General features: G+C 37.6%; 1 protein-coding gene across 11 annotated transcripts in view; it reads left to right on the plus strand.

The window, feature by feature from the left end:
- The window catches only part of Dnc (phosphodiesterase dunce), a 367,304-nt gene that overhangs the window by 221,262 nt on the left and 129,051 nt on the right, over positions 1-16,991 (plus strand). The window contains exon 1 of one of the 11 annotated variants that reach the window (XM_072017680.1): positions 7,789-7,934. The exons of the other annotated variants lie outside the window; for them this stretch is intronic. Within the exon in view, the coding sequence (XP_071873781.1) occupies positions 7,849-7,934 (86 nt within the window). The 5' untranslated portion in view covers positions 7,789-7,848. Of the gene's footprint in view, positions 1-7,788; positions 7,935-16,991 lie in introns of those variants that run through there. 11 annotated transcript variants of the gene reach the window in all.

Below are 16,991 nucleotides of genomic sequence, written 5' to 3' on the forward strand. Positions count from 1 at the left end.
GACGATAATGAGTGGGCAGAACCTGTAAAGTAATAATTCACGAAACGTCTATCGGAAATCGTTCGCAGGAGCTATAATTCACCTAAAATATCTTGAGAAATCACTTCGTCTCTAAATTCCTAAGCGATGCACTTACCTCAATTCATATTCTATATTTTACGTCATAAAATACCAATTCCTCGTTACGTGTCGCTTTCTTTTCTCTATAACTCGAGAATTTATCGTAACGGAGGCGGAATGTAAGAAGAAAAAAATGGTCTTAATGGCGGTTGGATACATCAGGTGGCGTCAGAGTATTGTTAACCTTTAGCTTTTCCCGCGTAATACGGCCAGCATGATTTCTTCCGTGATACTAATAGTTAGCGTGCGTAGAGTCAATATTGCAACTGAAATCGTTGACGTAGGTAACCTACCACCTTCGCCTCGTTTTCTGTCCACGGTGTTTATAACCATGACACGGTGTTCGTTACGCGGGTCATGGTTTCCCACCTATCACGTGCAGCAGATCTAGTGATTTTTCTGTTCTTCCAAACGTAGCGTCGTTTCTCGCGTGCCTGAATTAAAACACGTTTAATGATAGTGAACACGATGAAGATTTATTGTCTTGTGGGTTTTAGAAACCGTGTAGGGAAGATTAGATAGTTTTGCCGGTAATCGATAGATGGAGCGCGTTTACGGAAGGAGTTTAGTTTAGAGGTTATTACCGAGTTAAACGTTAATTGGGATAATTTCGTTAGGAATTTGAACGTTGAATAGTTGGACTTTGTTCTTTGAATAATTAGTTAATTTAGCGTTTTAGTGGTCGGTTATATGAATATATGGTTATCCGCATTATTATGTTCTCCGTTAGGTATTTGATTGTTTAATATTCGATTTGGTAGCCACGGAATTCTTTAAATATTCGATTACTTGTTTGGATGTTTGGCTATTTAAATGATCAAATATTTGAAAATTCCCTTATTTCAATTCTTTGGCCTTTTTAGGCATCCGAATTTAGATATTCGAATTTATAAATATTTTATTATATTTTATCGTTTAAATATCTTCATATTTCAGCATCTCTTATCTAATATACACATTTCATGTAAATATTCGATTTTTCTAATGTTTTATTATCAAGATGTTTGATTTCTTAAATACTTTATCATTTCTGTATCCAATTTTTGGAAAATTTATCGTTAGATATGGAGAATAGGCGGAACGGAATTTTCATTGCAAAGTTCTTCTATTATTTCGTTAGTTGAAGGACCACAGCATCCTGTCGGAGGGTCACGGTACTGCCGCCGCACTCTCCCATCTTTCCATTGATTTTGAACACCGTGGGTGTGTCACTGAACACGTGGTTCCTCGGAGTACGCTAGAAAACCTATTTCGTTCAATGGAACCTAGTTTTGGTAATTTGTATGTCAGTTCGCAATTTACGACCGATTATTATTTTCATTAAAATTATTCTTTACCTACGTGACTGTTAAAGTAGTAGTGTATTATTAAGTAAAATCAATATTCTGGAAAATTACACGAAACAAATTTTAAAGAAGCTTATTCGGTCGAACGAACCTAAGTTTTTATCCTATTGTACTATATAATGATGTTGCATAAGCGTTAAAAAGAAGATAAAGAGATTTTTTGTATAAATTGAAAGTTCCAAGAACAAGTATAACAAATAAGGAATAATAATCAATAGAAATGTACTATACGACAAAGAGCTCAGCTGGCGAATCCAATAGAATTTTGCTAAACGTAACTTTAAGCAAGTCAAAGGAAATAGGAACGAAACACGTGGAAGTTCTCGTGAAACGAGCAAGCTCGTTGAAACTTCCCCTTTCGAGCATTGTACGCGCCTAACTTTCATTTACGCGCGTTTCTGCAATTCTCGGCGTTAACCATGTTGCACTAGTAACTCATTTGCATCGTAAGCCTAACGAAAGCAAGAAATTATAGAAGGAAATGCCACGAATACGAAACAAAAATACTTCGTTTCCCACTTCTATCCTATTATTCTAATTTTATTATATTCTAGTATTATAATTTTCGTTTATTTTTCGTCTGCCCTGAGTAATAAATGTTCTAATTACGATGATATTTAATTAAATTTACAGTAAGTGTGTTTTCATTTTCACTGAAGGATTTTTATTCATTTTTATTAAGACGTTTGACAAAAATAATTAGATTCCACGGACTTCAATTTCGTGTAAAACCAATATCTCCATATGCTCGATTCAAAAAAACCACCCTATGTCTGACTTTTTAATATTCCCGAAAGAGCTTGCAGTCTAAATTCAACAAAGATTCCAAAATTCGTCTCTAATTAATAAAAGGAAAAAAAAAAACACCCTTCGTTTCAGCAAATTTCCAATTTCTACCAGAAAAATTACCTGCGCACAAAATTGCACTAAATACCTCAGGGTATCTGTACGGTTCACGAGTACCATCCTTCGTTTCAATAAACTTTTCGGCTTCTAAAAATCCAGCACTTGCATATTCGTGTTCTCAATTTACAAAGAAAATTCGTTGCTTCGATAGACTTGCTGCTACGGAGACCGTACTTGCATGAAAATTTCAAGAAAACCTCCACTTTCTTTCTTCGATCTCCTCGTAATCCCGCCAAACCACCCTCTTTTACTCTTATCCTTTATGAAGCAACCAATGAAACGTGGAGGGGAAAATCAAGAAACAGAAAGCTTTGCGAAACCTTCTCCTCTCAGAAGATAGTTGCAACGAGTCGCTGAAGATCGATCTCCAAACCACAAAAATCAACCTTCATTTCGATAGATTTCAATCTACCGCAGAAGCTTCTACGTGCATCTAAATTTCAAGGAAACCTCCAGCTTCCCCTTTAATCTCCCTCCGAAACACCGTTTTTAGTCTCGTCCTTTAGCCTTCAAGGCAAAGCGGAAGCAAAGTCGAGAACCGGGAGGCTGTCCGACCTGAGGCTTTTCCTCCCACGAGTTGCAGCTGTGCTGGAAATTGCAACAAATCGATAGAACTCTATTCTGAATTCACAAAAGCCAACCTTCCTTTCGATAGGCTTCGATTACCAGCGAAAGCCTCGTATGCGTGTAAATCCCAACGAAACTTTCAGCTTCCCCGCTCTTTTTTATTCTCACCGCTTATGAAGCAACCGAGGGAACGCGAAGACAAAGTCGAGAAACAGCAGGTTTTGGATCCAGTAGACCTAGACATCTACCTTTGGTCCATAAATATCAGTCTTCCTTTCGAAAGACTCGAATTTCCTACCAAAGTCTCGTAAATGCATCGAAATGTCTTTCCTCGCTGTTTTTTCTTCGCAACCCTTACGAGGCAACCTTGAAGGCAACACGGAAGCAAACTCGAGGACCAAAAGACCTCGCGACCCGAGGCTCGGCCTCGCCAGGAGGCAGAGAACGTGCAGCTCTCCTCCCGGGCGTCTCAACGATCCCACCCCCTCCCTAATAACGGCGTGGTCGTTTTCGGCGGCTTGGAGGCGCTGCCATCGCCTTCCTCTCTCTCGCTCTGTTCAACGCCAATGTCCATCCTCTCCCCTCGCCAGCATATCATCCCCTTGGAAGTTTACATTTTCGCGGGCACGTTGCTGGTAGCCGCGTCTCTCCATCCTTGCGTGTCGCTTCCGCCCTCTCCATCCTGTTCTCTAGAGTTTGGCCAGTTTCCACCGACCATCTTCCACCCTCCGTGTCGAACAATCGCGAATTCCTCGCCCTTGACCGTGTTTGACAGTCGTCTGTTCCGTGGTTGGTAGTGTGGCTGGTGTTTAGGGGTGCCTGGACCACAGTGCGTCACGTGAGTCGCTTTTTTCGACGCGTTCCAGGCCTGGAAGGGATGAAAAGTGTCCACGTGCTGACTCTCCGATGACAGTGACAGTGTAGATGTGGATTTCCAGGGATTTGAAGTTGGAAATCGAAGGTCGACGTTCGTGCACGCGTTCGATGAAAGACACTTTGCCGATAGATCGGATGTATGGTGGATTTCAGGCGACCAATCGACCGTTTGAATTTGGTGGTGAGTCTGGTGGATCGTGGTGATGATCCTGGCGCTGGGTCAACGAATCTTACGAGAAATTGGCGATGCAGATGGACGAAGAACTTCGAGGCAATAGATTCTAACGACGAATGGAGTCTGTGGTGGATCTGAGACGAGGAATCGCTAGTTCGAGTTTCACGGTGACACGAATCTTACAACTTGACAGTTGATGAATAAGTTCCAAGAGATTCTTCGCTGATAATGCGAATCTCTGATGGATTTGAAACAAGCAATCGTTATTTTGAATGGGCAATTTGGATTTTACGATGAATTTGAAACGACTCGATGATGATTGAAATTTCAATGCAAGGCTAATAAAGCTTATGAATAATTAAAGATCGAAATCGACGAACAAGTGTGAAGCAAAAGGCTCGAATGATAAATTAATCTACAACCAACTGTCCACTTCAAGTTGGTGATAAATCAAAAAGGGAATGATCGGAATCGAAGGAAGAAATTCTAACGATGAATCGAGTCTGTAAATTGCTGTTTAAAATATTTCGATTTCGTCTGCGTTGCCATTTGCTGCATTTCAGTTTTCATTCGAAGGTGAAGAAATGAAGATGGGACAAGGGTGGAAGCGTGTTGTAAGGGAGGGGGGTGGATTTAGTTTCTAACGGTGGCTTTTCATAGCGGTGAGTTGAGAAGAGGTGAATTTTCGAAGGGAATCGAGTGTCGAGGGTGGACGTGAAATATATTCGGATGGGGTGAAGATAAGACTCTGACGGGTTGATGTTAGGGTGGGTGACTTTGAATTTGAAATACCCGATTGGTGTTTGGTTATGGGGGATTGAAAATTGAGATCGATCCTTGACAGACTGATAAGGAAGCGAAGCAGTGTTTGGTTATGGAGGATTGAATATCGAAGATGACGGAACAGATCCTGCTGATAAACTGAATTTGTGCTGGATTTATGGCGTGGAATGGTCAATTTCAGCTTTATGGTAAACTAGGAAACTCTCGACGGTGAATCTGTTAAGATGCTGGAAATTAAAGTTTTCACGGTTAAGTTTGAAAGCAGAGATTCCGATAAATGACGAATGAAAAATAAGAAATTGAATTTTGGTGAACCTCGTAGTAATTCAGAATTCAAAATTCTAAGTTAATGAACGTTAAAAAAAAAAAAAAAAAAAAAGAAATTGAAGATTGAAATCTTGGCAGATCTTCAACGATAATTTGAATCTCTGGTGAATTTCAGACAACGAATTACCATGAGAAATTTGAAGTCAGTTTTTCAAAACGCTTTTGTCATTTAGAGCTTAATGCTAAATTAAAGCATGTTGTGAGAAATGAAACATTGAAATTTACAGGAAGAGATTCCGGTAATAAGTTTAGTCTCTGAATTAACGTTAAGATAGCAAATTGCTATTTGAGAGCAGAGATTTGAATTTGATGGTTAATTTAGAAGAGCTTGGTGATTTACATTCTAATGTTAAGTTAATGAATCCTGAACGGGTCCAACGTGTCTAATATAGAATTAATTTAGAGAGATTGAAATTTGAATGCAACACCTATTTCAATGGGTCATTAATGCTAACAATTGTAGCGATTAGTGAATTTTTAACGAATTTCAAATGGTGCCAATTAATTGAAGTAATAAAACTCGACTTCATTTGGAGAATTAGAAATTTGAGAAGGATTTTCAGCAGCATACTTGTTTGCACGAATCTTCGATTTTACGTAAGTGGATTAAACCAATGTACAATACGTTATTTAGCGTCAGGAATTAATTGAAGCAACGAGTCTGCAGTTAACACTGGAATCTCGAGTGAAACTTGAGAGTAATTTTCAGCAGAATATTTTTTTAAGAAGGTTTAAGAAGGCCTCGAGTTTTATTATAGTGAATCTTGATTGAATAACAATTAGGAACAGCGATTACTAGAGAAGAAAATATATTTCTTAATATTGATAAAATATATCCGCATACAATTCTAAAGATGTAAGAAAAATTTCTGTAAGAAAATAGCAATTCAGAGACATCAACTCTGTAGTCACTTGTCAAAATTCAAGAAGAACTGCGTAAGAATCTAAATTTTCCAATCATCGACAAGATAAAAAAAAAAACTCAATGAAGCTGCTCCAAAGCTTTAAAAAAAGTTTCGAGCAAGTCCGGAAACTTCCATTGTTCAATCATTGCCAAATACCAATTAACGTCAACGATTAACAAGAACATCGACTCTGCGATCACTTGGTGAAATTTAAGAGGAATCCCATAAAAATTCCGGTTTTCCAATAGTCGATAAAATCACCGATAAACTCGACGAAGATTTGCCGGGAGTTTGAAGAAAGCTGCGAACAAATCCTCAAATAGTAATCTCCCCTAATACCAACTTTTCATCTTAATGCTAATTGATGACGTTAGTACTAATTAATCGAGGCAGCAGATCCTCAAATAATCCCATAGAAGCTACGCTGAAGGGAGAGTTTGAGCCGAACGTCGACGCAGACAGGCTACCTTTCGAGATCCATCTTGGTCACGGCACGAAAAGGATCAGCAAGACTCTGTGAATTGGAAGGATCACGCGTGTAATCCGACAATCTTGCTGAAAGCTCGTGAGGTCGAGTGTACGTCGCTGGAAAATACAGTTTCCCTCCGCCCCTTTCTCGTTGCTTCTTTTCCATTCGTTTCACCCGTCGACGTGTTTCTCGGTGTTGGAAAACCTCGACGAAATTAACATCGGGATAATTGAAGCTGAAGAGACTACGCTAATTAGCCACTTAATTCCACTCGATTCGTACTGTAATTTCGGGCGAAACGAAAACGGGACAATAGCGATGCACCGATGATATATTTAAGAGATTATTTCGACAAGGAAATTTGGAAAAAATAGCGGGAAATCGAGAGGGAATCTCGATTACCTGAAACTGAAATCTTTTAGCGGAATAGGAAATTATCGAGGAAATGGAAGATAAATGAACGATATGTTCGAGAAGAAACTCGCACGTTGATAAAATTGAATTAATATTCGACAGATTTTTGATGGAGTAACAGATTTTCCGGTAGAAATTTGAAAATCTACGAAATATAAATGTAGAGAAATTTGATTAAAACCGAGGGATAAGGAAATATCGATCTTTTTTAACGGAGAAAGAAATCGCAAGTTTATAAAAATTAATCAGAGAATTTTTCGAGAATGTTCAACGAAACGAAGAAAATTGATGTGAAAAAAATCGACGTACGAAGAAAGACAGAATGTTCCTTAGAAGTGTAGCTAACTCTAGTCACAAAATGAAAGCAATTCAATCGTACTGTAACGAATATTAATAGTTAAGAAAACTGAAATTATGCTAAGAACAGTTTCCAGAAGATGTTGTCGTACCAAAGCTACTTACTTCATCGTTACACATAGTTCAACCGGGACCCAACATGACCAAACGAATAACGACAACAATAAATCATCTGCATCGCTTCTGTCGAATTTTTAAATAACCTTCGTACAGTGTTCCACCTTAGTAGTAACCAAATATTTCCTAAAGACACTCGCCAGGACCAAGAAACTTGTCAGCATCAATCAGACTTAGACCTAAAACCAATCAACCTCCGATTAATCGGAACAACGAATCTTGGAATCGATCATCGAACGAATGAAATATCTTCAAAAGTCATCGTTATACGATCGAACACTCGGATTCCAAGAAGAAAGCTGAGAAATTCTGGAAATTCTAGTGCGCCTTTAAGAGCGTGCTTTTGGCCAAATTGTGAGAATGCATGGTCACTGGGCGTTGAAGAAGAGGAAGAATATTCGAGTTGAGAAATTGTTAAATGTTTGGTTGGTGGAACGTGACGTAGACTTCTGGAAGAGGTGAAGCCAAAAAGCTTGGCTACGGAGGATGGGTCAGGACTGGTGTGCACGTAGAAGGAAACGTTCCAGCAGCGGTTGCTGCCCCTGTGGGCCACGTGTTCATCCCTCAAGTAGGTTAGTGAGAGACAGACCTAGACTTTTGGTGTCTGTGAATATGTTTGACGCTTCTGTCAACGGTCCAAAGTGTGAAATTAGCAATATGTTTGATATTTTGGATAATCGTTCGAAGAAACGTTAGCCTTTGCAAAGATTTATCGGCATATTCGAGGTTACATTGGTTGCTCGTAAACTTCTTAGGCATTTTGCGTTGGGATTTTAGGATTCGTTTCTCGGATGAGAATAGAACTTAGGTTTCAGGTGTTGCGACACGTGCTTTGCACGATCAAGTTCGAGACTTAATAATCGGATTCCAGGTGGATAAGGATTTGGTTGTAAAATTAAACACAAGCAGTGGAACTTATTTCCTAAAATGTACAACGGTGGATTGGACTTTTTAAGCGATTAGATCAGTATCCGAATTTATTCTTCGCGTAGATCAAAGCCGATTGAAACGAAGCGATATGACATAAATATTTAGAATGAATTATTTAATGGACAGATAAAAGTGGAGAATTAATTATTCAGAAACTTCGTACGTGTGTGTGTGTGTGTTTTTTAAAATGATCAGAACATCGTACCTCGTCTTTAAAACGACGGAATCGATTATTGTTTGAAATGGGCTGTCGTCAATTTTTCAAGACCCTTCGAGATTGGAATTTATTTGTTTGAAGTAGATGAGCATTTGAAGCTTCCTTACGAAGGTCAAGCAGCTTTCATAGTTAATGATAACGCGTCGTGATAAATGGAAGGGAATTTCGAGGAATCTCTTTGTCCGTTCACTGAGCTTAGGTATTTTATGAATAATCGCCGAGACAAATGGGTTCTTAGAAACCTATGGTCCATGAAACTCGATCGAGTAACCAACGTCTAAAAAATATTCAAAGCGAAACAAATCTAAGGCATCTATCTAAACTTTGATTTTCATTTTTCCTGTTCCGGCGATGATTAATCGCCGACAGTTATCATGTTGAACATTTTCACACAGTTAGAATCCGAAGCTGGTTGACGCTGAATTATGAATTACAGTCAGTTCGTGACAAGTTGTTGCTTTTTTTTGTTGAGAATGTCACGACAATTCCAAGCAGAGATGCACGAATGTGATAAACGAGTAAAGCTCAATCGAAAATGGTCTCAAAGTAGTAAAAAAAAAAAAAAATGAAGTTATCCAGTGGACAAACTGTTTGTTTCTCTTTCTCCTGTTAACACGTGTTTTCCTTCAACTTTGAATCAACTCGAGCTTTCAATCTTGTCCCGTTTTCCTTTTGAGGAATGTTACGTGAATCATATCGCGAGTAAAATTCCTATAAAATCAAAGAAACTGGAAAGATAATTGTTAAACAACAAAAACGTTGCGAAGTTTCGATTGGAATTATAATTTTCCTGAACTTTGCCTATTTCCTGAAATCCATTTGCGAAAAGACGTGCAAAAATTGATCGCGTTCACGATCGTAAGTGCAGATCATCTTCACTGTCTTCTTCCGTGGCTGCTCGAAATTCTCTGGAATATTATTTCCTGGCGTCGTGACGCCTCGTTAGAGAAATGCCATGATATTCGTGAGCAGAATCGTTCATGAGGTTTGCTTATTCCACGATGGTCCTTTAATTCTCGGAATTTCGTCGCGAATTCTAGGCCACCATATTCCGCAAACGAATGTGGTTTATTCGGTTCTCTCAATTTCCGATCTCCAAGAAATATATCGCCCAGCTTCTCCCCATTTTTCGCCTTTTTCTAAATTTATTTCCTCGGCTTGCTGAATTTTAAACGTTCTCTCCTTATGTAAATATTATTCTCGAAAATAGTATATCGTATACTCTGATGCGTAATACGTGTGATCATTTGATATACAATAATATAGTGTGCGCAATTTTTCTTATTAAAAACAAAAGAACACTCTGTTCTTCGAAGAAAAATGTGCCACTTCGTTCAGTAAGGACAAAGAATTCTTTCTCGCGTTAAATATAATAAATTGAGCTTCTTCTTTAAGCTACAATTTCCAGCTATTATATGGAAAAGGAAGTAGAATAGTTGTTCAGTTTCTTTCCGCGAAATTTGTTTCTTTTCAAGAAAAATTACTCGCTGGCTTGCGCTTTCACGTTGCAAAGTCAATCGTCGCTCCTTTGAATTCGCGAAATGTGTTACGAACGCGGAAAATCTCGCCAACTTCTTCTAAACTCGCTTTGTTCTATCGAAGAAAAAAAGAAAAGAAAAATATAACGAAAGAAAAATTCTAAATAAATCAGTGGGAGCTCTCAACTCGTAGATGAAAAGTACGTAGACTATTAATTTCTCCCGTTGACCTTGACATTTTCTGTAACCAGCGAGTAGAAGCGAAGTAGAATGAGGCGGTACGCGGCCAGACAACTGTTTCCCATTCCCAATGTGCATTCCCATTTTCATTCTTATTTAGATATTAGAATGTTCTTCCGATATCTGATCTGCAATAAATAACGGAAATAATTCTATCTTCCATTCATTTTCAACTGGTTTGTTTACTTTTATAAAATATTTTAAACATTACTGTTTCATCCACGACAAATAGTTTCTGTTTTTCTTTAATCTAACGTTTTCTGCAATCTTTTAAAAATCTTTAAAAAATATTCTTTAATTTGCTTCCTTTCTGGAATATTTCATAGGATATTTACATCATACATATTTTATATACAAAAATTGATATTGTTGTATACTTTGCAGGATAATCTTTCGTTCCTTTCATTGTGATAAATCGTCGGTTAAATTATTGTTCAAATATGCACTTGGTTCGATCCACGTTGCGTATGAATTGGCAATAAATTGTTAATGACAAAGGTATATAGCTTCTTTAGAAATAAAATTTCAAAGTTCCTATAAATAATTTTCAAAAATATTGGAATACATCGTGCCCGACTTTTATCGTCATAAATTCTCATGGAAAAAGTTTTACAGAGAAAAAAAGGTGGTATGTTGATATTAAAATTGTTGATAGTCCAAAGAAAATGAATTCTGTACAATTGTTACAAATCTGTCATTCTGTTTTCTGCGATTAAAACGATTAATAATTTATGTCGATCGAGAAACAAATTTGCATTTCATCGTTTAGAACCGCCTTCGATTTGAATGATTCGGTTAGGATGAAAGCGAAACTAGGCCTCTAACAAACTAACTTACAAATATTTCATTAAAACTTTCATTATTAAAATTTCTACCTCGCCATTGGAGCCCCGCGAACAATTCTGCGAAACGAGATCGCAGAAAATTCTAATTAACCAGCGGCAAACTTGTGAAAATTGTTATTTCACCGTTTGAGATCTCCTCGTGTGGTTAAATGGAAAAAAGAAAAATGCTCGTGTCTACGACCATTCGTGTTCCAAAAAATCTGACCAAGTAAATCTCGAGAAGAAAGCACGAAATGAGATTGTAAGTTGTGAGAATGAAACATCAGCACTGAAGGGAGGCAGAGAGAGAGAGAGAGAGAGAGAAACTGTTGCAGTTTATGAAAGAAAATGAGAAATCGTGAATCTCGCGTTCGGATCCTTGTTCGAAGAAAGTTACTGAAATTGGAAGCTTGAAAAGGAAACTGAAGGAATGCTGGTTAATTGAATTTAATCTCAGCTGTGCGCCGTACTTTCGACGAAAGAAAAATAGCGAAGATGTTATTTTTAGAAAACTGCCTTCTTTCTAAGCTCTCCACCACCGTGTGCATATTATTCTTTATCGTTTTATTGGTCGATTTAACGGCGAACGTGAGGATACATAATGCGATATTCTGTCGTTTATTTAGCTTTCTGTGATTTTTTGAAAATGCCACGGAACTTATTCTCTTCTTATTTTCTATTATTTTATTTCAATTTTTTCATCGAGTGCCGCGGATATTAATCGTAAGAATTAGGCTTTCCACGTGTAATTTAAGGAAGAAAGGAGCGCGTTCTTTCGAATTTCGAAACAAAATTTCCCTTTTTCAGCAATTCGATTCAGCACGAAAATTTTCGTAACGTTCCTTATTGACGATTCACATTTTAATTCTTAACAAAATATTTTGAGTATTTACAGAAAAATATTGACTCTCTTAATAATCGAATTCATCCTTAAAAAAAAAAAAAGAAATAAATTTCTTAACTTTCCGAACCTTCTTGCAAATCAAACGAAATAATCTCCTGGATAAAAAACCAAATTGAAGTGATAGAAAAACATGATGAAAATTCTCCTCAAAATCCATATTTTTCTAGGATAAATAATTTTAGTAAAATATGAGGAATATCTTGAGAAAGATTGATGTTTTGAAATGTAAATTGAAAAAGAGCGACTCGCACAACCGGAAATTGATGTTTTCGAGGATGAATAGGGTGAACGGTTAGAAGATCGATTGTCACGCGCGATTTAAGGCGTACAGCTTTTTCTTGGCGGTTCTTTTGGAATGTTTGTAGGGCGTTGAGTTTATCTCTTGACATGCTTGCGGTGAAAATTAATTAAGCAACGGGATTAACGAACACCGGAGACATTCTTGAATTTTTCTTTCGCACAACCCGCTTGATAGCGTGCCCCGAAACTAATTTACTAGAAAATAAACAATATTTAAGAACTTGAGCCATTTCAATGGAAAATCCAAGCGAACGAAGAAAGAAAAAAGGGAAGTTTATTTTTATCGAACGGAAATTTTGCCTACTTTTCGTAATACGTGGCTCGATATTAAATGGAAAATCACCTTTGCATTTCTGAATGTGTCATTGTTGGTTTTTTGCTGGCAAAGGAAATGGAGAAAAATGACCCGAGTAATTTCAGCAGAGCTTTTTTTGTCCATCTAGCACGCGAAGAGAAAAGCAGCGTTGAATATGCACTTTATCGACTGCAATTTTATTCGCAATCGTTTCCTCAGATATATGGCAAACAAGATGATAAACGACACGATCTTTGAAACATTAAATGTCATTGCCATAAACACGCTAAAGGGTGCAAAAATATTACTTGCATTACTCGAGTACTTTTTTCTTTTCATCAACAATTTAACAACGTTCCATTCCACAAGAAATGTAGAAATGTCTCATTTGACTCGATAGAAACGATAGAATTCTTTTCTATTAAATCAAGCATCCCTGGCTAAAGAGAGCGACAGTAGAGTAAGTCGATATAAGTCAGACACTCGGATGATTCTCCAAACTTCTTCATAAATACAGAAGATTATCTTTAAGCAGCGAAGGAGCAGTGGAAGATTAAAAAGACGTAAAACGAGCTGACTTATAATTTATAAAATCATAAATTTACTTGGCAAAATAAAGTTTCTAACGCCTTGAAAGGTACAGAATAAACTGGTAGCATTGTTACGTTGTAATTTCTGACTCATTAAATTTTATTGATACCGTTAGTTGAATTAATGGAAAAAGCCTAAATATTAAGGTGTTCAAAATTCGCACGATTCTAACGATTTTGAAAATCCACGACGATGAGAAAACATTATGTTCGGGAAGTATGATCATCGCATCGTTGGTAACGTTTCGTGAATGTGAAATTTTATGATACAAAAATAATAATAATACAAAGTTTGGGATGATTTGCAAGGCTGACGAACAATCGTATCGGCGGGGGACGTGTCAAAAGTTGAGCCGAGCCTCGCGCGAATTTTACCAACGACAACTGTAACGGGAGACTGAAATAGGAGGAAGAAAAGTCGATAAAAGGAACGTTGTCGGCGGAAGAGTCTCGCATCTCCTGGTCCACTCGAGTCCATTCGAACAGTTCTGTTCAATTTTTACTCCCCTCCACTCTCCTTTCTTGTTTGCTTGGATTCAACCATTCGCGAGCAAACCCTCGATCGACATTTCCGTTCGCGAAAAAAATGTGCTTCGATGTTATTTTCGATGTTTTAAAAATCTCCCGAGATTCCGTGATTTCCTCGAAAAGAAAATTCCATTGAGAATATTTTGCAGATTTTGCAGATATATCGTGCCACGATGTAAAAAATGTTATTAAATTACGAATTATATTTATATATTTATTTATATATTGCAAAAATATTTGCATAATATCATCCTAAGATACGAATTAACTTTTGAACGCACGTTAGCCAGACTCTCTGGTTAAAAATAATTTCCTAGAACACAACCTCTCTTTCTCTTTCCAACAAAATTCACACTCTCAAATATCAATATCGCATTCCCACCGCGCGACTCAAGGCAGGATAATTGCCCGTTACCGAAAAAATCTAGTTTCGCCTGGCAACTGCAACCCGCGTCACATCTCTCGAGAAATCGCGAGAGGGAGCGAGACGATGCAACGCAAAGAGAAGGAGCGAGGAGTAGGGGAGTGGGGAGAATGCTGAAATATCGTCGACTAATCAAAAATTTAATTAATAGACCGCGGGAGCCGGCTATTACTGATATTTCCTCGACTCGCTACCCCCCACCACTGTTGCAAGCGTAGCTTCTATCCCCACCATTGGTCGAACTGATCGATGTCGTGGCGTTGGAGGCTGGCTGGGGCCAGTGACGTAATCAACAACCTCCAGCCCCCTGGTTTGACGTCACCGATGCCCTGAAATGCGCGTGGTCAGGTGCGTATCAGGGAATCTCTGCAGCCACCCCTCCGTGCCTCTGTTTCGACCACTTAACCCCCGACCCCTGAGACTCGCGCTTTTTCCCCCTTCTTTCATCCTTTCTTTTTTCAATCGTCAGCCTTGCTCGCCTCGATCTCGCTCGTTGTGTGACGCGCGGCCGGCCGGCGTATATACGTCCAGAAAAGTGGAACGTGTCACGGCACGCTAATGCGAATGAGTTAAAACTAGTCAGCCATTAGGAAGTGTTAAGACGATTATTCGGGCTGTTTTGGTAGATGCGAGGAGCTTAAGTAGGTTGGTTTAGGAATTAGAACCAGGTGGGTTTTGGTTGCAGTGTAAATACTGTAAATACGCTTCGTGCATTTCTGCTGGGTTAAAGCCAGATAGGCATCAGTGGCTGTTTGTGGCTGGGATGATAGCGGAAATCTCGGGATAGACGTGGAAAATTTGGTTAAGAGGTTTACGTATTAGAATGGGAAGAACTTTGGTTGCCACTAGCTTCTGATAACAGCAGCTTGGCTGCTGAAATAATTCTTAGGATCTGCTGAGTAGATGTGGAAAAATTGCTTAAGGGAGTTGGGAGTTGAAAGTGGATCTTCGAAAGATCTTTTTTCCAGCACGCTTTTGTAATCGATTTGGTCAACGAGAAGTTTAGTAGGGAGTTAATGTAAGGAGCTTCGGTAGGTGGCGCGAGATTACTTTGTGTTTGCTAAGCTGACGTGTTGCTTCGATAATAAAGTGGATTAAGGTTGTTTTGATATTGATGTTGTTTGTTATGTGCAGATCGTTTATTGAATGTTGATTTAGAGATTTTTATTAGACTATCCTCGCGAAGTCTTTATTCTGTGTTAACACCGTTTTCTTCGATCTATATGGATTACCATCTACAATGCTACTGTTTGTCTTGTATAACAATATTGACGATGGTCATCAGTCGTTAATCTAGGAATTTTTTTAGCCCTGACAGAAGCTGTTTGTTTTGCTTGATCTACTATTTAAATTTATTAACTTAAAGAGTTCTCTGTTAATATTATTTCAATGTTTGTTGATATTATCTCTCTTCAATTATTACAAATTATTACAAAGAAAGATTTTAAAATGTTCAAGCGGTACATCTCACTATAGAAACCTTCCTTATCAACACTTCTCCGTTTCCTACTTTATCTTCATAGTAATATTCAAAATCATTCTTTATCAAAAGAGTGCTTCATTTACGATGTTCTTTTTATGAACGTTTCCTTTTCAACTTATTTGATCCCATTTTAAAACATCTTCGTTTTACTGTCTTACTGAATCATCGTTCATTAATCAAACCAATTAAGTATTCTTATTACAGGAAGACATTAGGACAGCAAAATTTCTTGCAACAGTTCCTCAAACTATTTATGAAGTTTTATTATTTGTATTTTGCCAGTAAAGAAGTTTCTTCCTTCTTATCTTGGTACAGACAGCTTATTTATAAGCAAGTTAAAGAAAAACGTGATCGTCTCGAAGGCAAAACTTTTGATTTATCGTTTCGCGTGCAGACGAAATGTAGGTCGCGCTGCCTCATTCGCTTCCTCCCCATCACTATGGGGCACCATTGTACTCCTCATTCGATAACACGCGGTTCTCTTTAGAAATTGCACGTCAAGTTCATAGTAGCTTCTTTCCTTCCAACGAAAGCAGACAATCGGGTTTAGAAAGAAGGAAATGTTTTATTTATTAATATCGATAAGAACTAAGCTAAGAATTAAGCTGCTTTTGCATGCAAATTTTTATATAATAGAGAATTTCTACAATAATGAATTTCAATAAACACTAAATTTCCTCGCAATATATTTTTCCATTCTTCGATAGAAAAATATTTCGCTCTATAATAAAATGATTATTTTTAATAAGAATCGTCCTAAATGCATATTTATCCTACCCCACTCACCAAAGATTCCACGAGAAATACCGTTAAGGAAGGGAACGATCTCGCCAATAGTTAACAACTATTGATTTGCCCATTAAGTGACACCAATTTATCTACTGTATCACGCGGAACGCTCCAAATTACTAGTACAATGAAAAATGGAAGACACGGTTAGCTGTTGTGACGTTGATCGTGTGACACAATTTCCTTTCATTAAAATATTATTATTCAAACGCTGCTTCAACACGCTCTACGTATATAATGCGTGTCTAATGCACGTAGGCAATGTACATGTACACTATTATACTATTAAAAAATTAAATTTATTTCTTATTATAATTTTAATTAATTGCTACAATTGTTTCGATTATTTAAAATTTCCAAAATAGCTACTAAATCTCGTAATAATCTTTTCCAATAAGAAAATCTATTTTTTAGTAATATTATTTCATATATATTCTATAGATATACGTATTTACGTTTAATTCAGCTTTCGAACGGTAGCGTACGTGTATACGTACACATCTAGAATAAGGCATCAGTGATAAGCGTGTACGATGACGTGCAATAAAATAGTAACACGACGATAATTCGTGACGTAAAGCTTGTATAATGAACGTAACATTTCGTACGAATAAATCGTCCCTACGC

Source organism: Bombus fervidus, chromosome 15, assembly GCF_041682495.2.
Source record: "Bombus fervidus isolate BK054 chromosome 15, iyBomFerv1, whole genome shotgun sequence".
Taxonomy (NCBI): domain Eukaryota; kingdom Metazoa; phylum Arthropoda; class Insecta; order Hymenoptera; family Apidae; genus Bombus; species Bombus fervidus.